The following is a 24,079-nucleotide window of genomic DNA, read 5'->3' on the forward strand; positions in this document are numbered from 1 at the left end:
TTTCTTTAGAAACCTCTTCAAACACGGAGGGTTTGGATGAGTCTCTTCTAATTTTCATACAGAAAGATCACCCCAGATGTTTATGAGTCTCAGCAGCGCGAAATCATGACGAATGTAGAGTTGGATTGATGTAAAAGCCGCGTGAATTCCAATCTGGCTGTTGAGACAATTTACATTACGATATGCGGAGCATATTCACAGTACAAACCTTGTCTGTGAACTATGAGGGCAAAAAACAAAAAAAAAAAACAAAATAATCGACTGATTGATTTGAGGTCATATCACCCAGCACTAGGCACAGTGGCACAGGGTCCTTTCAGTGTGGAGTTTGCATGTTCTCCCCATGTCTGCGTGGGTTTCCTCCCACAGTCCAAAGACATGCTGTCAGACCAATTGGAGACACTAAATAGTGTGTGGGTGTGTGAATGTATATGTCTGTCTGCTCTGCGATGGACTGGCGACCTGTTCATCACAGGGCAGACAGACAGACATACACATTCACACACCTGCTTTCCGCCCAATCCCAATTGATTGTTTTTGTATTAGATGTTTTTATTTGAAGATAAATGTTACAGTCTACTGTATTATTTCACAAAAGCTCCAGAGTTTGAGGGGTGGGTGAACGTGCCCATAGGACGAGGGTTGAAAAAGCAGTCATATTTTAAATATCAAAATTGCGATTTTTATTACAGCCTACATTATTAACAATTTTGCTTTAACAAGTTCTGTGTGGGGAAATTTAACACAGAGCTTGTGAACTGTCTGTAGTATAGTCAGACCAATCATAAGTAACAAAACACCAATGCACAGGACAAGACAACCACAACTAACTAGCCACCTGGAACACTATATGTCCAGCCAGAAAAAGTGGATCTACTGGTCATCTTGGCCAGTAAACAGGCCTGGACCTTAATTTCTACAAAATGAACCGCAGTCACAATGTTGGTCAGAAAAATCACGATCAGATATTTGCCCAAATTGTTCAGCCGTTAACAGGACTCAGTTGACCAGAGGAGGGTGAATGCAGTTCTGTCAGGAACGATCAGCAAATCCACAAAAATATACTTATAATAAAAAATATACATATAATAAATACTTTTAGTGGGATTTGTAAAATAACAGTTTGTCCCAGCATGACGTTTACTTTTTTTTAAAGCACTTTAAAACTGTTATTCTTAACTCTTTCATTTCAGATCTGTTGGTGTGACGCGAATTTAGGAAGATTGGGATTGAATGTTACCTCTCTCGCGTGCCAGCGGACACCTCCCCTGTCCTGATGAGGGAAAAGACATGCTGGCCGAGGATCCACAGACCACAGTGTGCAGCAGCGGTGGAGCACATTCTGAGGGAGCTCACGGGTGACCCACTGACATGCGCACATCAGGTCAACAGTCGGCTGGATAGCAGAAAATAAAAATAAACTCAACAGACTTGGCCAGACACCCCAAAACTGTATACACAGACCTTGAAACTCTCAGCGCATGAAAATATCTAGAACTAAAAATAAAAACAAAGCTCTGACCTTTGCACATCGAGGGACACGTGCAGGATGATCACGGGAAAGTTACCGGACATTTCCACTTGACCGCTGTTCCATGTTAACGTCCCCTCCTTCTGAATTTCCGGTGGACCCCCTCCCTCCCCTCCCGGTTCCCGCGCGCCTGTCATGCTGGTGCAGGTCGCACTCCTCTCTCCGCTGCTGCTGCTGCTGCACGCGCCGGCGCTGACCCAGGGCCAGTACGACCAGTGCCGGTCGCTCGTGAGCACGGACGACGGCGCCGTGTGGGAGCAGTACGCCTGCCAGCCCAAGGCGCAGACCATGAAGGACTACATGCGAATCAGGGTGGAGCCGCCAGGCATCACGTGTGGGAACCCTCCAGAGAGATTCTGCACGCTGGTGAGTTTGGTCACCTTATGTTCCTTCTGCAAAGGCTGAATGAGCAGCTATGAGTTCTGGAATTTGTATTACTTCGTTACTTCTACTTTAAGTATATACAGTATATATGTAAGTACTTATTACTTGGTAACTGTCCCAACCTCTGGGGTTACTTTGTCCTAATACAGCTGTAATTTTACATGCCCACAAAACACGCCCACTATAAGACACTCCCACCACAATACCCTCCCACTACAAGACACTACAAGACACTTCCACTGCAGGACTCCTCCATTACAAGACACTCCCAAAAACACACCCACTACAAGATGCTTCCTTTACAAGACGCTCCCACGGCAAGACACACTGCAGGACACTTTCACTTCAAGATGCACCCACTACAAGACATTTGCACTGCAGGACACTTACACTACAAGACACACTCACTATAAGACGTTCACGCCATGAGACATTCGCACCACAAGACACACTCACTACAAGAGGCACCCAGTACAGGACACTTCCACTATAATACGCACCCACTACTAGACACTTCCACTGCAAGATGCTACCACCAAAAGACAAACCCACTACAAGACATTTCCACTACAGGACCCTTCCACTACAAGACACGCCCGCTACAAGGTGCTCCTGCTACAAGTAATGCTTGCTTTAGGATGTGCCCACTGGCCATTGTATTGGGTGTGTCTTGTAGTAGTGGGTGTGTTTTGTATTGGGGCATGTCTTGTAGTAGTGGGTGTGGATAAATTGGGGTGTGTCCTGTAAAGGTATGTCTTGTACTAGTGGGTGTGGGTGTAGGGCGTGTCCTGTAGAGGCATGTCTTGCAGTTGTGGACATTGTTTGAACCGGGGCGTGTCTTGTAGCAGTGAGCGCGTATTGTAGAAGGTGATGTTTTGTATTAGTGGGTGTGTCTTGTAGTAGCAGGGCATGTTTTTAATTTGCCTAGTAGTAGACATACTTTATGCATGATTCAAAATAGAAATGACAGGCGACCAACTCTAAGATAAAAAAGGAAAAATAAACGGAAAAAGTGGCTAAGGTCAGCAGAGAGCGAGGGCTCAGTGGGGGCTCGAGAGTTCGCATGCCGAGGTGTTGTTTACCCAGGAAGGACATGGGGCGCGCAGTAGGAGAGTTTATTCTCAAGGGCAGAAGGGTGTGCGTTTAGATGGCTCGCACACACAGAGACGGAGGATTAGTTTAAGGATTATTTCAACCATGACGTAATCATAAATGCTTTAAAATGTAACATTTTATCATTAGATAACACAAACTCAGCCTGAGTCTCACGGCATGAAGTTTTCTGAGGGGCAGCTCAGACCAAAGGTCTGGTGTCATTAAAGGTGAATTCCACAGATTTTTCAACAATTTCTGCAAAATTCAGCGACTGAGATGTAAACAAAGGTGTTCAGACTGCTTTGTAGAGAAACTTGCCTACTCAGCATTGTTTACAGTGGTGATCCAACACAAATATAGCCATTTTACATTTTACTGTTTAAAACCACCAGTGAACCTACACGTCTTCAGAGTCTGTATATGTTATGTTAGCAATGGTGAATAGTGATAAATTCGACAAACATGTTTTCTTTGGGTACTGTTTTTCTTTGCATGTAACTCTCCAGCATGAATGTATTTAAAATTACAACTGTCGATATCGCCTAAAACCATGTGACTGCCGTTCAAATGAACAAACAACTCATATTGAGTTGCTGACTTTAAACTGTTGGGCTGAATATAATTGCGAGGTATAAATGTTAATACAGTGATGTCTAAAAACTGTCTTTGTCAAATAAGCCGTAAAGAAACTGTATTGTTTTACTCATGGGCATCACCGCCTGGTTTTAGTTTCAGTGCACAGTGTGACACAAGCTAGCAAAGCTGCTGTAGCTCAGTTTTCCAGTGTGTTTGCTCAGTACTCGGGTGCGCAGCATGTTATTCTGAATGAGACAGCTTTGTTGATAATTGTCCATCATCAGAGTTGTCTGTAGGGGTTGCGTTTCACGTAGCATGTCGATCAGACGGTGCATTTTCGTACAGTGTGAGTGTGTAAATTGCAGGCTTTGTCCGTACACAGTATATACATATATTCAAAGGTACAGTGTGAGTCACTAAAGAACAACCTCTCTAAAGTCACAGAGTACCTGTCTGGATTTAGAGGACATTCAACTACAGCTCAGCCGCCAAAAAGACTCCCAAGATGTAAAACTCTGGATGTATTAACCTCGGATGTGATTTCTGCTGTCATTGTGCTACAAAGACTGTTGCTGAGAGAGACAGATGAGGATCAAAACTATGAAACATACTTTACTTACAGCTGTACAGAAGCACTTTTCTGATGTAGAACAAAATCTGCCTTTCTCCACTGCATTGCTACTCGATTTAAGGTAACTAATGTATCACAGCCAGCTAATTCACGCCAATTAAAATGAGCTAGATTATGATGTAAGTGTCAAGGTGCACTGAGATCATTTGCACTAACGACTTAATTTTAGTACACACTTAAAACCATGAACACTCAAAGAAGTCTTTGCATGATTAAAGGGTTCTTTGCATCGTGAAAGTGTTCTTCAGATTAATGGAGAATGAGCTGTAAATGCTTCTATTTGGAATCTTTTTGAAAAGGGTTCTATGTAGCACCAAAAAGGGTTCTTCTATTGATATCTTGACATCATAAAAATAGCAAAACCTTTTTTGGTGCTATATAGAACCTTTTTCAAAAAGGTTCCATATAGAAGCATTTACAGCACATTCTCCATCGTTCTGAAGAACCCTTTCACGATGCAAAGAACGCTTTAATCATGCAGAGACTTCTTTGAGTGTTAATAGTTCTACATAGAACCATCTTTTTTACTAAAGAACCCTTGAAGAAGCATCCTTTTTAAGAGTGTAGGTTAAACAGTATGTATCAGTACGGCATTGGCAAGTACTTACACTCGTTCTGAAAAAAATGGTATCAGTGTATCCCTCATTAAAACCACTGAACTCAGAGTTTTTGATGGCAGTTTGTGGCTGGGTCAAAATATTGTGATGCATATCGCTGATGTCGGAAAACCTCATATATCCAAAATGGTAACATTACAGGAGAAGGAAAAATCCTACTTTACCTTTAATGTAAGTCAACGGAACCAGACATTTTTCAAAGTCATTTTGGGCCGTTTCTTTTGGTCTGTTCTTCATGAAGTTTACAGACAATGTAAAAGAGCAACAGGCTTTTTCAAATAATGTCAAAAACTGAAAAACGGAAGTGTGAGGTTTCCATCCGACAGCAGCGATATCGTGTATTGTGAAAATGTAATATATAAGCACTATGATATGATATTTTTACTGCATCGCCCACCCCTGAAATCAGGCCATAATCCAGCCGGATTAGTAGTAAATATAACGCAATTACAGAGAAATTTAACAGCTTTCTCTTTAGTTTGTTTTTGTCTCGGCACTACACTCGTCAAGTTCATGTGGTTAATGGTGGAATTTTGCAGAAAATTTGGTGGAATTCCCCTTTTAAATGGACCAGACCTACTACTGGGGGTCCTTTTAAACTTGTATTACACACTTCAACAGCTTGAGAACTCTGTTCACATTGTAGTCCACATATTTACTGGATAATAAGCTTGAATATTAAGGATGTAATGTTGTCATAAGAAGGCTGGGATTTTAAAGGGTTAAACAAATATTAGTGTTGTGGGAAAAGAAGTAATACAGCGCTGATTACTCTCAAAATCAAATTATCCAGAGAGTCTTATGCGTGCACAGATGCATGTACAACACGCACTCACACCCTCGCGCACACACACACACACACACACACACACACACACACATTCAGTAGAAAGCTGAAAATGGACACAGCTCACAGATACTTAGTGGTAATGATCTGTTTAAAACTACAGGAAAAGCTGATTCAGGGAAAAAGCTTTGCTCTCACACACACACACACACACACACACACACACACACAGACCTAGAATTACATACACACTCCAGTGAACCTTCTTCAGTAGCCCACTGCTCTCTTCATACCACTACGAAAAACAAAACTTGCTCACTGAATACTTAAGACATTTATTTCAACCCATTATGGAAAAACAAAACCCCAGCAAGCAAAAGCACCTGCACACAAACACACACACACACACACACGCTATAGTGTTCTGTATTGATGGAGCAGGCCGCTAATGGACTGGGCTCTAGAATGTTCCTCGGGTCTTGCGGAGCTCTGAAATATTGATGGGGTCCTTAATGGCCCGGTACACGGGGCGTCCGCTCCGCTCCCGAGCCTTCTCCACAGCACTCTGGACGAGAGCAAGACAGACAGGCCGGTCAGAGTCAGCAGATTAGCCCACACAGGACTCTACAGGAGCCCTTCATCAATCCAGACTTCTGTCATCTCTCAGTCCATCCGTTCATCCCTTCATTCGTTCATCAGGTCATGCCTAAAGTCCCAGGAGCCAGTGTAGGACAGGCAGAAGGGGTCTAAATCTCAGACGTCCCAAATATTTAATTTGGTTATGAATACGGTTCTTTAGGGAAAGATTCGGTGCGTTATGAAATTTCAAACTTCAACACCATTAAATTCATCTCTCTTCGAAATTACACTGAATACACAAATGTGACCGGAGGAACAGTTAAAATGAAAACAATACACCAGGCTCGGCCTGTCACAATCAAGAAATTGATTATTAATTGCAATCAGCGATTTAATTTACCTTTTTTTTCATTGTATGCAACTATCAAAGTACGATCCTAACGTGGGGAAATTTATTGACTACCTATTGTGCTTATTAGCTTTCGTTAATATGTAGCTTACAACTGAAGCAGATATAGCTCAGCTCAAATAAACAAACATCACTCACTGCTGACCTTCTGTTCTTAACAAACATCAAATAAACAGACAATACTCTCCCGGTCTGAGCCTGACGGGGCCGATAGAATATGGGGTTTCGGGCTAAATTTGGGCCAGTTTTTCACACATAACATCAGACTCTGATTATTTTTAAATTAGTGATATTTTATGTACTTCTATTTGAAGGAATATGCCTGTCTCTCTAGTAGGGGTGTAACATGTAACATAATATGTGTTGTTCGTCCCGAACCACCATGGTATGGACATTAAGGTTCGGTACGAAGTGTGGTGTGAACCAAACTGTGATCTTTGTGTACCGTTGACCCCTATTCTCTAGTAACTTTGTAGTGTCCAGCTGTGGGAATAGCTCTGGAGTTTAGAGAGGGGGTGTCCCTGAACAAAACTGGGGATGAAGTGCAACAGTAAAACAATTTCAGCCAGTTTTGCCTCGTGTTTGTTTTGAAATGAGTGATTTTTTTAAGGTAGATTTGCTTGTTCATTCGCTCTCTTTCTAGTATAGTCAGTGTCAACCTCAGCCACAACTCAACTCAACTCACCTATGTTGTGTAACAGCAAAATATAGGAACTTGTAGTAGACCTTGAAACAAATACTTGGACTATTCAGAACTTCAAAATGACAACTTTACAGGAAAAGGAAAAAACCTACTTTATTTTTAATGTAAGTCAATGTAATCAGACTTTTTTCCTAGTCATTTTAGGCTGTTTCTTTTGGTTCATTCGGTATGAAATTTACACGCAAAGTAAAGAGCAACAGGCAACATTTTCACATTATGTCAAAAACCGAAAAATGACAAAAATGGAGATATGACATGTTCTGACAGCAGCGGTATGTATATACATATAAAATGAGGTTGGTTTTAAACCTGCCTATTTACTTGAACTACATCCCTGACATCTTTTTGTAAACTACGTCCCATATTATGTGTTTGGGGTCGGAGTGCTTGAAGTTGCAGTGCATGCTGGGGATAGTTTTGCAGCTCATCGAGAAACAGGCTAATATTAGTATTAATATTAATAGAAAATGTAAATAATTTTATGTGCTGGAGGACTGTTCCTCGAGATTGACTTTGCCCGCGTGCCTTGTGTTTGACACAATGGTGTCTAAGACAAAGGGTCCCAAACCGGTCTTACTAACTGTTGGCCATAGTTGAAATAAACAGAAAGCTTGCTAAAGGGAACTGTTTAGCTCTGAGTGAGTCAGTGACGTCTTCTCTGTGGAAGCATTAAGAACTGGGCATCATGTCAGATGAAAAGCACACTGGTCACGTACAGCCTAGAGCTTGTGATAGCAGAATGAGGGGCACATCGTCTCTTCAGCATCATGTTAACCATGGATGCGGCCTTCCACAGCAGCTACTCGCCAGAAATAAGTCAGAGGGCTGCCTCACAGCAGCTGAGGCAGTGTCACTGCGGCGAAAGCCTGTCTAGTTTATTTTCTGTTGATCATCTCAAGTGTGTAGTGAAAGCTAAGCATTGTAAAACCATGTCTGCAGCACCAGCCTGGTTGGGTTGGGTCTCAAGGTCATGGGTACGGGTTGGGCCATCTTGTGTTTTTTTGCTTATTTACATTGACTTGCCTCAGCCTAACTGATGGAAACTCACCCATCAGGTCTGTTTGTTTCAACGCAAACAAATGTGATTGTGAATTCTAACAGCTGTGGTAAATAATTGCGATTAGCTGAAGTAAATGCAATTAGGTGATTATATAATCTCTATGGCAGGCCTACATAAAGCTATTTGCATTTTTAATAGCCCATTACTGAATTATTGTAATCAATTATAATAGATTGTATTGTCACCTTTAGGTCGATGCATCGTAATATATGGATAAATGTTTGTTCCACTAACAGAGGCTGACTGTCAGCGTTTCAGACTAGACTGTACTAGACTGCGCCTCTGTCGCTCTATCCCTTTATCAATCCGTCTCTCCATCCCTAAATCCCTTCATCCTTTCTATCTTTCATCTGTCCATTGTGGAAAAGCAACAAGGGGAAACAAAGAAGTGCTATCCCATGTAGGACAGACAGACAGACAGGCAGGTCACGGGACATCGCCCTCTTTGCTCATAATCCCTTCATCCCTTCGTGAAATCTACTCACTGAAACGTGGAGTGAAACGAACAGTCGAGTTAACGTTGTGGGAGTTCATTGAAGTCTTTATGGATCTTCATGGATGCAGGCGCAGAGCAGGCGTTTGGCGTTGGAGCTGTTTGGGGAGGAGTTCGTCTAACCCATATAGGACAGATAGATAGACAAAATTAGTGTTTTTCAACCGAAAGATAGACCCGTCTCTTGCTCTACATCTCTTCCTTTGTATCTTTACGTCCATCTATGTGTCCTTCCATTCCTTTTTAGAGTCAAAGCCAAATAAGGCATATCAAAATAGTCATTTTAGAAATTTATTTAAAAATAATGTGTAAATGTGTTGATATTTGTTTTCAAACATACAGAAAATGTCAGCAAGTGCAGCCACACTTTTTTGGAGGGGATTTTTCCCAATTTTCTCACCAATTTAGTCGTACCCAATTCTACCCACTAGTTAGGACTTCCCCATTCACACGATAGCACCAGCACTAGGTGGGTGAAGGCTAGCACAGGCTTCCTCTGAGACCTGTGAAGCACCATCAAAACGCAATGTCATTGGACAGCCAAATGTGCTCAGAGGAGAACGCCAACCACCAGATCTGTTGCATCAGCTAGCAGACACCTGCGATGGCTAGCATCGCTCGTAGTGATGGGGGGGAGGCAGGTTAATCCCACCCACCCAGAGAGAGGGAGGCCAACTGTGCTCTCTTAGACTCTCGATCACGGATGTAGCGTCACTAGGGATCAAACTCACGATCTCCTGAAGAAAGGGCCAACGCTTACCCTGCGTTCACGGCAGCAACTTTTCGCATCTTGTCACCCAAATCGCTGGTCGCTCATCGCCTGTGGGCGTTTCTGAAACTCCAACTGACCGTTGGTTGCCATGGTTTCATTGACGCTAAGAACAAATTTAGATATGTTTAAACTACAAATAAAAATCCTGGTGAGAAATCACTCGGGTGCTTATTTGTATTTAATCCACGTGTCTGTGCAGTCAGATGTGAGGAAAACAGTGTTTGGTCTTTTTGTGATTACTACTTTTTAGCGCTGCTGCCATTTTTCAGTCTCTAGAAGGAACAATTATCTAGGAACCAAAGAAAGAGCGTACAGTTTCACAGTGGCGGAGACAAAGCGCGTACTATGCTGCTCAATTCCTATTGGTATTCGCTACGTCGCTTCACTCCTTATTTGCATAAAGTTACACTCCGCTCACCTTCGTCGCGTCGCTGACTCCGGCCACTTCATGTTGCCAATGTTTGCACCGCCTCCTGTTGCCGGAAATCGTCAGCTCTCATTGAAAATGAATGACTTCTGGCCGTCTTGTCCTGTTGCTGCCGGTGTGAATGCAGGGTTAGACAGTTGCGCCACTAATTTATTAATTACTATGGCCATTGCAAACAAGTACGCATGGAAAACTTTGCCCTCAAGCTTGAGGTTATAAGTTTTTCAAATAAATAAAAATATTTTGAATAAAAACACGTAGTTTCATTGCTGCGGTAACACCACCTGCTAAACTGAACCAGCCTAACCATATCTCAGAAATGCTACAAACTTCGGCATTGCACCAGGAACGATGCTTGGGGTCTTCTTTATGATACAGTACCCTGACCACTGTTTCTTAAAAGCTGATCAGAATAAAAGTCCTTGGTTGTCGGTTGTGCCTCGTGACATTCGTCAAGTTAAAACGAGCTGAACATTTTCAGTAATTCCTGGAGTGCTTCGCTGCCTCCTCATCCCATATGAAGGGAAAGGTGGGCCGTTTGAGCGTATGCACTCTGTATTAGTCAGCGTCACTCCTGGGGTTCTGCCGTGGACCGAAAAGCGTAAGATTTAGGAAGACTGAGGAAGATGGAGTGAGTAACTGACAAGAGGGAGCAAAACAGTAACAAAGGGAGAGATGAGAGGAGGAGAATAATAGAGAGAGAGAGTCAAAACGTGTGTAGTGTGTGGAGTAACGATGTGGACGCTGGCCAGACGCTCGGACCATGCTGCGAGTCTGTCTCTCTCTGCTGCCGGCCGGCTTTGAACACATGACGTAATCCTCCAGCAGTGCAGCGCTGTTAGTCAGTAAGATTGTGTGGATTTTTGCCTGGATTTGTTTGTTTATATTTCTGCCCAATTACCTCCCCCCAACTTTCGTTGCAGCCGGTTCCCCCCTGCTGTCTGAATCTACCCTTTTGTAGAGCACCAGCCAATCTGGAAGCTTTAAAGCCAACACGTGCTTCCTCTGAGACACTTGAAGCCACAAACTCTTTTTGATCTGCGGCTCCTGCAGCCTCGCAGGTCAGCTGAGCGTGTTCGGAGGTGAGCGCTGACCGCCCAGTTTTCTGAAAGCTGGCAGATGCCCATGATTAGCCAGCAATGCTGTAGGACAGACAGGAAAGAGGAACTAAGCCAACTTTGCACCCAGAGGGCAGCAGGGGTTATTTTTCTTGGAACCCTGGCCGCAGATGGCTCAGGCAGAGTCGGGATCTGAACTTGAGTCTGAGCAGGTGACCGTATTCAGCTGGTAACTGTGTTCGGTGCAGCTCTGGGTGAGCATACACTGATCAGCCATAACATTAAAACCACCTTGTTTCTACACACGCTGTCCATTTGATCAGCTCCACTGACCATATAGGAGCACTTTGTAGTTCTACAGTTACAGACTGCAGTCCATCTGTTTCTCTGTGTACTTCTCTGTCACCCTGTTCTTCAATAGTCAGGACCCCACAGAGCAGGTATTATTTGGGTGGTGGGTCATTCTCAGCAGTAACACTGACGTGGTGGTGGTGTGTTAGTGTGTGTTGTGCTGGTCTGAGAGGATCAGACACAGCAGTGCTGCTGGAGTTTTTAAACACCTCAGTGTCACTGCTGGACTGAGAATAGTCCACCAACCAAAAATATCCAGCCAACAGCATCTCTGACTTTACATCTACAAGGTGGACCAACACGGTAGGAGTGTTTAATAAACAAGGTAGGAGTGTTTAATAAAGTGGACAGTGAGTGGTTAAAATCTCCAGCAGAAGCAAAAATACTAGTTTTACTGCCCAAACAAGGATTTGAACCCTGATTGCCAGCATATAAAGCTGTAGTGTTATCCACTATGCTATCTAACTGCTATGAATCTTGGATTCAGCTCTACAGAGCCTGGCATACATTCTCGTTTTGCCATAACAAAAACTTGGTTTAGGAGTTATCAGTTATCTTCATTATGCAATGTGTCGATTTTTTGATGGTGGTCTTGCTGAAACAGATATTAAAGATTGGCCATATAAAAAAAAATAACTATGCACTTGTAGGGGCACTTGTACAGTCTGAGGGTAAAGGGGCAGGGACTCAAGCCCACCTCTGTGGTCTATATACACACTTATAGTATTAGTTTGGTATTTTAATTATGATTTTAAATAGACATGCTAAACGTGGAAACTGCAATGGAATAAAGAAAAATAACTAAAACTTGAGCTGAGAATAAAGTCACAAAATCCAGTGTACTTGAAAACGTAAAGGAAATGTTTAGCCATTCGCTGCATTATTTTTTTGGTTTTATGTTTGCACTTTTGCATTGTTGTGTGAATTTGTCATCTGAAAACGGGTCTGCAGATGCACCGCCTTTCCTTTCTACTTCTGTTGTTTTGCTGTATTTTTCATATTGAACGTTTTGCCCATCTTTTTGACCATTTTTGGCTGAAACGTTTTGGTGGTAGGTCTGTCAGAATGATGACATTTCAGCAGATGATCAGTTGCAATATACATAATTTTGATCAGTGATTTAATTGTCTTTTTTCTTCATTGTGCACAACTATTAACGTACACGTGATTTGCCAATTAGCTTGAAGACCGAGCTTGAGCTCAAATAAACAAACATTGCTCACTGCTGCCCTCTAAAGGTGTGCACCAGTACCAGGCTTATTACACACTAAGGCTTATTACTCTGTAAATACAGGGATTTCAATGCAAACTGGCTGAGTTATTCTTTTAAGGGATGATGTTTCTCAATAAATGCGTTTCAGCTTTCCTGTGTTTACGTGTAAATGCACGATCCAACAGATGTAAATGCACCCAATTTCATATTGTTTGTTGTGATGTAAACATATGAATGTAAAAGCTAACAACTGTGTTTAATAATTGCAGCCTGCTAAATTAATTGTTATCAATCATCCCCAGTTTTAATGTGAGGTGGTGGGCCAGAGGGACCAGAGGTCGTTTATGAAACCCTAAGGGAGCTGGCCAGTTGCACCACTCAGCTGGCCGGCCTTTTTTATTTTATTTTTTACATTTGTGTGACAGTGTTCATGCTGGTGTTGGTGTCAGTGTGCATCTCATGAGCTGGCAAAGCTCTCCGGGCGTACAGTGCGTGTTTGAAGTGTGCGTGTGAGAGTTCAGCTTCACTAATGATGGCGAATCACTAGCTAAGCGTAAAACAGAGAAAAAAAAAAACAACTCCAGCACAAGCTCACACGCGTGTTTCATGCATGTGTGCTCAGTTCAGCAGAAGAAACATTCGACTGGCTCGTATTCAAAACTGCATGTGAGAGCATATGTTTGTGTGCGTGTGTGTGTGTGTGTGTGTGTGTGTGTGTGTGTTTGCTCCACAACAGAGCTGCCTGTTTTAGAGGCACAAATGAGCCAATGCTAAAAATAGCCAAGAGAGAGCAAGAGAGAGGAGGGAGAGAGAGATGGAGAGAGAGAGAGAGAGAGAGAGAGAGAGAGAGAGAGAGAGAGAGAGAGAACAGGGGGAGGAGAAGGGAAAGAGGAGAGAATGAGGAAGTACAGTTTGAACAACAGAGCAAGAGAGAGAAAGAGAGAGAGAGAGAGAGAGAGGTGTCTCTGGGCTTCTGGGTTAAATCAGCATTCATACTTCAGAATCAACACTGAAAATTGTGCTGAAATCGCAGAGCGTGTTGTCAGTGCACCTCGTCTACAGGGTGATGTCAGGGTGTGAATTGACTGATAGCATTTTGAATAAGCAGTTATTGACAAATTAGGTCTGAAATTCCCTGCAGGCAGAATGGGAGGAGAGAGGAAAGGAGGGGAAAGAAGAGCACTCAGGATCCTCAGAGAGAGAGACAGACAGAGATGTGAGGGCGAGACAGGAAGAGATGAAGGCAGAGTGTCTCCCACTGATTTCACTTAACCATGTCTAGGCCAGGGTTGCCAGGATTGCTTCCAGAGTTTACAGCCAAAAAAACTGCATGAAAACAGCCCAAAGGGTGCACATTAAAAATAACGTACTGTCATTTGAACCATAATCCTGAACAATACTGCACTGACATGAGTAATAAGCTACATTAAACACTAAAGTCTTGCAAAAAAATTGCAGCAGGCCCAAAGTTTTATTACACACTTCTATAACCTAACAATAGCTCAACCAGTTTGCATTGGGGTCTCTGTAATTTCTGAATAATAAGCAATGTAAGTATGTAAGCCTGAAATTTTAAGGGGTTAAATTGTCACGGCACTGTCCGTCTTTTAAACAAATATGTGACCGACATGAAGAAATAAAAGCTTTTTACATAATTTTTAAAGCCCTCGAACATTTGAGAAACACCTAGACAAACAACTATTTATAATTTCTGTTTGATTTGTATGTGTATCTTATTTCCATAATATAATATGCTGATCAGGCATAACATTATGACCACCTCCTTGTTTCTACACTCATTGTCCATTTTATCAGCTCCACTTACTATATAGGTGCACTTTGTAGTTCTACAGTTACAGACTGTAGTCCATCTGTTTCTCTGCATACTTTGTTAGCCCCCTTTTACCCTGTTCTTCAGTGGTCAGGACCCCCATGGACCCTCACAGAGCAGGTACTATTTGGGTGTTGGATCATTCTCAGCACTGCAGTAACACTGATGTGGTGGTGGTGTGTTAGTGTGTGTTGTGCTGGTACGAGTGGATCAGACACAGCAGTGCTGCTGGAGTTTTTAAACACTGTGTCCACTCACTGTCCACTCTATTAGACACTCCTACCTTGTCAGTCCACCTTGTAGATGTAAAGTCAGAGACGATAGCTCATCTGCTGCTGCACAGTTTGTGTTGGTCATCCTCTAGTCCTTCATCAGTGGTCACAGGATGCTGCCCACAGGACGCTGTTGGCTAGATGTTTTTGGTTGGTGGACAATTCTCAGTCCAGTAGTGACACTGAGGTGTTTAAAAACTCCAGCAGCTCTGCTGTGTCTGATCCACTCAGACCAGCGCAACACACACTAACACACAACCACCACGTCATAATGTTATGCCTGTTCGGGGTATATTGCAATATATTGCTAAACTATTCCTCTTACACATTTTACTTACCTTTATAGGCTCTGCCAAACAGATCTCGCACCATTCCAGTGTCCTATTATACAGTGTTAGAAATAAAGGTTCTGTTCAGGTACATTTTTCGTTCATCAAGGTACAAACAATGTAAATGTTCCCTCAAAGGTACTACAGTGGTTTTAAGGTCTGATTGTGAACCTTAAATACGTTTTTCCAGGTGAAAAGTTCGTATTTGTACCTTTTCATAACCGAATGTTTTAAAACAGAACAGTAAAATAAAAGCCTGGAGACGAGACGGGGTGTGTGGAGTCAGTACATCTCAGAACATATCATTTCAGTGGATTATGGTTCAGTTATGTTCCCTGACTAAAGGTACTGAGATGAGCCCTTGAGGGTCCCACCCCAGTGACAAGAGGGGAACTGCTTAGTACCTTTATTGCTGAGAGAGTAGCAGAACTTTGTAAAGTCAGTAATGCAAAGTGAACTGGATAATCTATGCCAGGGGTGACCAAAATCTGGACCCAGGGCCAAATGCGGCACATGGACAGATTTTAATTGGTTATTAGCTGTTAACCGTTTAAGGTCAAACAAAAACTTGGCTATTCACGCAGTTTATTCTACTCTTCTCATTTAATAAAGTCATTTCTGAATGCAGCTGCTGCATTTATTTGATATGTAAAGAACATTATCTAACAAACTGAAATTTCTAATTTTTTTTGTATAGTTTATCTAATAAATTATCATTTTTAACAAGTAAATGCTTGAATATAAATATACTATATACATTATACATGTTTTACTCCTCTTACACAAATATTTGTCTTTCTGATCCAAATTGCTCTGACCAGTCCAACAATATAAGAAGACTTGTGCATGTTTTACACAGAGATAGGGAACACAGTATCTCACGGAAAGCTCCAATTCTATGTGCTTATATTTTGAAAACTTTTATAAATAATATTTTGACCCTTGGGTGTTTTAACATGATACAGTCTGACCCTCTTTGAAAAAAGTTTGGACACCTCTGATCTTAGACCTGTACTCATTCATACATCCATTACATCAGTAATTAACAGCTGGGGGAGTTAACCAGCACTGATTGTGAGCAGTGCAGATAAGCGGGACAACAGCTTCTCTCAACTGGAGTGACTAAAATGTATGTTTATCAAAGTTCACCTGTAACTATATAGCACCTATGGAACCCTTTTCAAAAAGGTTCTTAATAGAACCACATACAACATGTTCTCCATCAATCTGAAGAGCAATTTCTCCATCCAAAGAAGTATTTAAGTATTCAATTCTGAGTGCTCATGGTCCAATAGAAAACCGTTGTCTTTACTAAAGAACCATCTTTTTAAGAGTAGTTTTGGGTTACATGTTTTTTTCTGACCACCCGCAGAGAACCTAGTCAAAAAGAGCTCCTTTAGAAGCCACTCGAGCAAGATGGGCAGTGTTCGTTTTTCTCCTTAAAAGTTTGGATCACTTTTGTTTTCGCTTTGGTTTTCCTCTTCGCACCCTGACAGAACTGGGATGAGCATACAAACCCGAACCTCCGACAAACTACCGGGAGACTGCAGCGTTTCAAACCTGACGGCAGTTTCACGCCGAACAAGAACAGCCACACCGCCACGCTGCTCATTCTGACCCACATGGAGCTCAAACAGAAACCCGCACTAATAAATCCCTGCAAGTCAAATCACCTTTATTTATAGAACACATTGAAAGACAATCAATCATTCAATCAGCCTTTATTTAAACCCGCAGTACTTCATGGGAGACCCTTGCTTGCAGTATAGCCGAGCTTTAGAAAACAGAACAAGGTTTGAAAAGAGTAATAAACATCAAAAATAAGGAAAGTAAAGCACATGAACATATCAAAGCAGCAAAAGAAAAGACAAGATGAAATGTAAACTAGTAGGTAAAAATTAAAAAATGAATAAGAAATACAATTGTGTAATGTATGTTTGTACATTTTTTCCTTTTTTCTTTCACTTTTTTATTGATTTTTCTACATTGAGTTTCATTGGACACGTCAATGTCAATGATCCAACAGTTTTTCTGACCCAGTCAGACGCTCACTGTAAAATCCAAGAGATGAGGCTCGTAGTCGTAGTTCAGGCGTGGGTCAAATCCAAAATAGTCAAAGTCAAAGTCAAATTTATTTGTATAGCGCTTTTTACAACTGATGTTGTCACAAAGCAGCTTCACAGAAATCCATTAAGGACAAAGTTTTAACATGAAATGTAAATCCTCCAGGTGAGCGAGCCAGGGGCGACAGTGGCAAGGAAAAACCCCCTCAGAGCTGAGGAAGAAACCTTGGGAGGAACCAAGGCTCACATGGGGGGACCCATCCTCCTCTGGTCAAACTACCTACAAAATTATTATACTACTAATATTAATAGTAGTAGTAGTTAGGAGTCCATGAGAACTTCAGTGTAGAGTGGGAGTGGGCAGCTAGTCCAAGTCAAGTGGTGGTAGCTGGGCAAGTGGCGGCGACTGGGGCGTGGGCAACTGTTCTGAAGCGGGTAGCAGGAGAGCTCCGCAGACAATCATCCATCAGTGTCCGTCCGGCAGGTGGGCAGTCGTTTACTCGGAAAAAGGTAGGGAGATGGAGTTAGTTTAGTTCTGTTTGAGTGTATGTAAAACAGAGAATGTGAACATTTCCAGAGTGTGGCTAACGACTCCGGCAGATCTGACTATAACAGCTTAACTGAAAGGAGAGAACCAAAAGGGCACACAGACACGGGAGCATCCTGAGACAATCTGGCATCCCTCCGCTCCACCTTCCACAAACCTGAGTGATCGCGTGTGAGCGGCAGGACGACAGCACCAGCGTCTCAGTTTACTATAATTCCCTGCATCCATGGACCCCTGGATCTGCTGCCTTTATCTAAGGGGGGATATTAACTACCAAAAGCTGAACTAAACAAGTGAGTTTTCAGCCTAGATTTGAATATTGCGACTGAGTCTGAGTCCCGAACATTTTCTGGAAGATCATTCCAGAGTTTGGGGGCTTTATAAGAAAAGGCTCTTCCCCCAGCTGAAACCTTCTGAATTCTGGGAACTATTAAAAAGCCAGCACTCTGTGATCTGAGTAATCGTGGTGGCTCGTAATGGGAAATAAGGTCTTGCAGGTACTCAGGAGCCCATGTAGGGCTTTATACGTCAATAAAAGAATTTTGTAATCAATACGGAATTTAACAGGCAGCCAATGGAGTGATGATAGAACTGGACTGATATGATCAAATGTTCTAGTTTTAGTGAGAACCCTGGCTGCAGCATTTTGAACTAGTTGAAGTTTACTTAAATTCCTGCTGGTGCATCCTGATAGTAGTGCATTACAATAGTCTAGCCTTGAAGTAATAAAGGCATGTAATAATGTTTCTGCATCATGCAGCGATAAGGCATTTCTTATTCTGGCGATGTTGCGAAGATGTAAAAAAGCTAGTGATACTGCCTATGTGTTGATCGAATGATAAATCTGGATCGAGTATTACACCAAGATTTTTTGCTGCTGAACCTGGTATAACTGGAAAGTCAGCAAGATTTAAAGTTAAATCTGATAATTTATTTCTTGCCACTTTTGGACCCAGAAGGAGAACCTCTGTTTTGTTACTGTTTAGAAGGAGGAAGTTACACAACATCCAGCCTTTCACATCTTTTACACAGTCCTCTATTTTCTTTAACCTGTATTTGTCATCAGGCTTGGCTGATATGTATAATTGCGTATCGTCTGAGTAACAGTGAAAGTTAATGCCATGGCTACTTATAACTGTGCCTAACGGTAACATGTATAATGTAAATAATAATGGCCCTAAAATAGAGCCTTGCGGAATTCCAGATCTTACTTGTGAATAATTGGAAGATAAGTCATTTACCTTTACGAACTGATAACGTACCGTTAAGTAAGAGTTGAACCACGATAGGGCTGTCCCTGTGATTCCAACCATGTTTTCTAACCTTTCTAGGAGAATATTGTGGTCTATCGTATCAAAAGCTGCGCTGAGGTCAAGTAGCACTAACAGGGATATGTAGCCTTGATCAGAGGCAAGAAGAAGATCATTTGTTATCTTAACTAGAGCTGTCTCAGTGCTGTGATGAGGCCTGAATCCAGATTGGAATTTCTCAAATATGTGGTTCTTATGTAGATATGAACTAAGTTGTTGGGCTACAGCTTTTTCTAAGATCTTAGATATAAATGGTAGGTTAGAAATAGGCCTGTAATTAGACAATACGCTAGCATCAAGGTTTGGTTTCTTGACCAGAGGCTTAATAACTGCTAGTTTAAAAGCTCTGGGTACATGGCCCAGGCTAAGGGACGAGTTTACTATAGTTAAAAGAGGATTAATGATAACTGGTAGCACTTCTTTGAGTAATTTTGAGGGAATTGCATCAAGTGTGCAGGTTGTACAATTTGCAGAGGAGATAATCTTCTCTAGTTCTAACTGTGGTAGTGGGTAGAAAGTTTCCAGCCTTTCCTCTGCAACTATGTTATGTTTTATATCAGCCACATCAGATGACAGCCAAGTTGGATTTAATACTGTGGGTTGAATTTGTTGTCTAATATTTTCAATTTTATTATTAAAAAAGTCCATAAAAACTTCACTGGTGAGAGTCGCCGGAATTTGTGGTTCAGTGTCTGCCTGATTTTTTGTAATTCTGGAAATCACACTAAACAGTACTCTAGGATTATATTTATTACTCTCGATCAGCGAGGCCAGATATGCTGAGCGAGCTTTAGTGAGAACATTTCTATGATCTATAAGGCTTTCCTTCCAGGCAAAAAAATTGTAACGTTAATGGAAAGAACCTCAAAAGAAGTGAAGGTGTCGCATTGTTTCTGACTGATATCTAGGGTACTCTGGTAGATTACACATAATCCACCTCCTTTGCCTGATAATCTTGGGCTGTGTACATAATTATAGCCTGTAGGGGGGGCTTCATTTAGTGCTGAATATTCATCCTGTCTAACCCATGTTTCAGTGAAACAGAAAACGTCAAACTTATGATCACTTATTATTTCATTTACGATGAGTGCTTTTGAATTTAGTGATCTTATATTGAACAACCCAAATTTTAGAACTGAGGTGTTGTTGCTATCATCCAAATATGATTTATTATTGATTAGGTTATTGAAACGGGCTGATTGAGTTTTTCTACTCAGTCTCCTTGCATATTATTACTGTGAGTAACTGGGAAATTGAAGTGTTTCCTATCAGCAAGAATACAAGAATGATTTTGCTTGCTTTTTTCCACATTTGTGGCTGTCACTCCTGGGAATCTCATGGATTATGTCAAGTAGAACTATAGAAATAATTTCCAATGGACACATTTTGTAGCAGGAAATCATGTTTTGTATTGAAAAAATGAATATTAACATGTGTGTCGTGACACCCCTGTTACAACTTAGGTCCGTGAGGTGCCCTGCATCCATACAATATTCTTTATTATTATTTATTATTATATATTTATTCCTGACCACTGACTCACACTGCCAGTCCAGTTTGTTGTTAGCTTTATAATGAAGGCCTATGAAGATAACATTCAGCGAAGCTTTTGTCACACTGTCTTCAGCCTTTGCGTTACTGTATAGAAGAGGAGAACTTAAAGGATTTCAATACTACTATATATAGAGTGGACCTAAAAGCATTTTGGCATCTTTGTTTTTAATTTAGAGCAGGACACTGTGCTTGAGCTCTCTTTTAGATGCTCCAAATATGTTTTCTTAGGCACAACTTTTTTCTGGGTCTTGTAATCAGATGTGCAAGGATCATATTTCTCCCTGTCTGCTCTTTGTGCGTGATCAGTATTCACACCTGCGCTCAAACACAGCTGTTTATATATATATATATATATATATATATATATATATATATATATATATATATATATATATAACTTTTTAGGTTTATGGTCTGTACTGTTACATTCACAGCGAACTTCACTGGCACCAGCGAACACACTCTTTCTCAAACATGCACAAGAGCTCACAGGCCATAATCACTAGTGTAAATTGTAACTGGGGAATGGTGATGGAGATTTACAAGGACAAAAAAAGTTATCAGCATCAAATAAAACATAATAAATACAGTACTGTGCAAAATTCAGAGACTGTTTATTAATTTTCAGCCAAACCAGCCATCAAGTATAAGATATTCATTTTTCAGAAGGTATTTATGTAGATTACATATGAACATACACTTAATGAGAAGGTCAAAGGAAAATGATAGAAAAAAGACTTTCCAGAACTGGAGCTCAAGAACTGATTAAAATCTACAGAGAAGATGGGCCTCCTGACAACCACCTGGAAGACCTGGTCGACACCAAAACTGTCCCCATCAGATAAACAGCACTTAAAGCTTTCATCTCTGAGAGAGAGGAGAAAATCAAGCTGCTTCAGATCTGAAAACATCCACAGGTGTTTCTGTCCATCCTTCCACTGTGAGAAGACGACTCAGCGCTGTGGGTCTGAAAGGATGTGTAGATATTATATTTAGTTGTTGAGGCTTCTGTATAACTTATTATTGAATACATGTTTTCTACTTTTTACTTGACACCATAAGGAATAACCTGTACTTTATGGCGGATTTGACTGGAAATATATATATATATATATATATATATATATATATATATATATATATATATATATATATATATATATATAATTTATTTAAAATGTAAAAAATTAAAACAAATTATGGCCCCAAAAGTTTATATCCACTGTTTTCTGTGTCATGTGACTGAGAATGAAGTGTGTTGTGTTCAAAATAACTTTTCATAAGTTCCTTAAGTTAACTTTAAATCAATTTTTTAAAGTTTCTCTCGCAGCAGCAAACTTTGACAACGTGTTTAACACACACACACACACACACACACACACACACACACACACACACACACACACACACCCAAACACACACACTTTAAATCAGGTGTGTAAAGCTAACTGACTTCATGACTAGTCAGTGGTTAAGGTTATAAGCTGTGACCTGTGTGTTTTTGCAGACCCTCTCACTCATTTACACACACACACACACCCACCCTGGGGAGGGTCCATTTATCAGGTTGCCATGCGTACACAGCGACAGGGCTCCAGCGCCATGCCGATTGTTGTCGCGGCGATGGGATTCCAGTGAGGATAATTGCTTCAGGGGCTTAGTGATGTGGGCCACCTGCCGAAACAGTTGGCCGAGCACAACGTGTGTGTGTGTGTGTGTGTGATCCTATGTGGGCCAGGAGGCTAACCGAGGGGGGGTGGAGTGGGACGGATTACACACTCTCGCTTTACTTCTGTTTATCCTGCATAGCACAGACATTATCAGAAACACACCGTACACTTAGAGACAAAAATGTAAAAAAAAAAAAAGATGTAGATTAACACACATACACATATACAGTCATGATCACACACACACAAACACTACACACAATACACACACACTACACACACATACACAGTCCATTGTCTGCAGTATCTGGCAGGTTTCCAGTGGAGGTCTCTGTCTAACATTCACCCCTTTAATCCAACTAGAGTGTGAGTATGTGGGGTTAATAGGTGAAGGAAGTGTCTATCTGTCTGTGTGTGTGTGAGTGTGTGTGTGTGTGTGTGTGAGTGTGTGTGTGTGTGTGTGTGTGTGTGTGTGTGTGTAATTTTTTAAGAGTGTAGAGCAAAATTAAAGCAACAAGTCTTTCAGAGTTTTCAGTGGGTCCCAAAAGTCTGAGACCACTTTGGAAGTTTTGGATATTTTTCATTTTAATCTGAAAATAAATGACAGAAATGTTTACAATTCCAAAAAATGGAAAATAAGAAAATATTACGACAAGTAAAATGAGGAAATATTTAAGAGCCTGCACTATTTCATATCAAGGTCACTTTTCAAATTAAATAAATTTGGGACACTGACCATGATAAGGCCTTTGTACAAGAAGGTCAGATTTTTTTCGAGTCATCTTTTCCACTGAAGCTCGTGTTCAGACCGCTCTGTCTGATCTCTTCATCAGCGGCTTTAGCACATTGCCAGCTCGAGTGGGTGCTGTCATTAAAGCACAGGGGGAAATAACAAATTCTTAAAAAATCTAAAATTCATGTTCCAATTTCTAACACTACTTTTACATAAACTGTTATGCCAACAGTTTAATTTGTAATGAAAAACCTTGAATTGAATAAAAAAGGTATTCAATCAAAAGCCTTTTCACTTGCTGTCTCAGACTTCTGGACCTCACTGTGTGTAATTACTAGTGCTGTCAGTTAACCTGCATAAAAAGTGGCTATTCTTGCCATGTTTTATACGCTTTTCCGTTAATAAAATAACATTTGACATAGAATGTGATCCAAAAACATGAAATAAGTTGTTTTAAAATAAATTTACACAGGTGTGTAAATTAAACACTCTGCATTAGGGAGGTGTACGGGTACTGGAGTACTTCGTTAACTGTTCGGGTTTCTGCCAATGTTGAAGGCCTGGTCTGAACTCACAAACTCTGAAAAAACAAATCAGTAATAAGCGCTTACCGGTCTGAAATCTGTTATAATAGAGCTCATGTGCTCACTCTTGTGGAGCTAGTGTGTGTGGTGGTGGTGGTGGGGGGGATGGATAACATATGTTTAAATAACTTTTTCTGGGGGGGGGTTCTCCCCAATTTAGTCTTATCTAATCCCACCCACTAGTTAGGACCCACAATCACAGGATACCACCATTGCTAGGAGGGCAAAAGGCAAACACAATCTTCCTTTGAGCCATGAAGCACCGCCACATCTTTTCGCAATGCCGCTTGGAGGAGAACACTAACCCCCAATTCTGTTACATCAGTTAACAGACTCCTGCGCCGGCTACCATTGCACTGAGGGATGGGGGAGACGGGGGGGCAATTCTACCCACCCAGAGAGTGAGGCCAGTTGTGCTCGAACTTGCCACTTCCTGATGATAAGGCCAACGCTGTGTTTGAATAACATTTAAAAGCTATTTTTACTTCTTTTGGTCCTCA

General features: G+C 41.3%; 1 protein-coding gene across 1 annotated transcript in view; it reads left to right on the forward strand.

The window, feature by feature from the left end:
* The first annotated feature begins 1,666 nt into the window (after positions 1–1,666).
* LOC118819764 (netrin-G2-like) overlaps positions 1,667–24,079 on the forward strand; it is a 102,303-nt gene continuing 79,890 nt past the window's right edge. Inside the window, exon 1 of the mRNA XM_036587668.1 lies at positions 1,667–1,897. Coding sequence (XP_036443561.1) covers positions 1,667–1,897 — 231 coding nt within the window. The remainder of the gene's footprint in view (positions 1,898–24,079) is intronic.

This window comes from Colossoma macropomum, unplaced genomic scaffold, assembly GCF_904425465.1.
Source record: "Colossoma macropomum unplaced genomic scaffold, Colossoma_macropomum, whole genome shotgun sequence".
Classification (NCBI taxonomy): domain Eukaryota; kingdom Metazoa; phylum Chordata; class Actinopteri; order Characiformes; family Serrasalmidae; genus Colossoma; species Colossoma macropomum.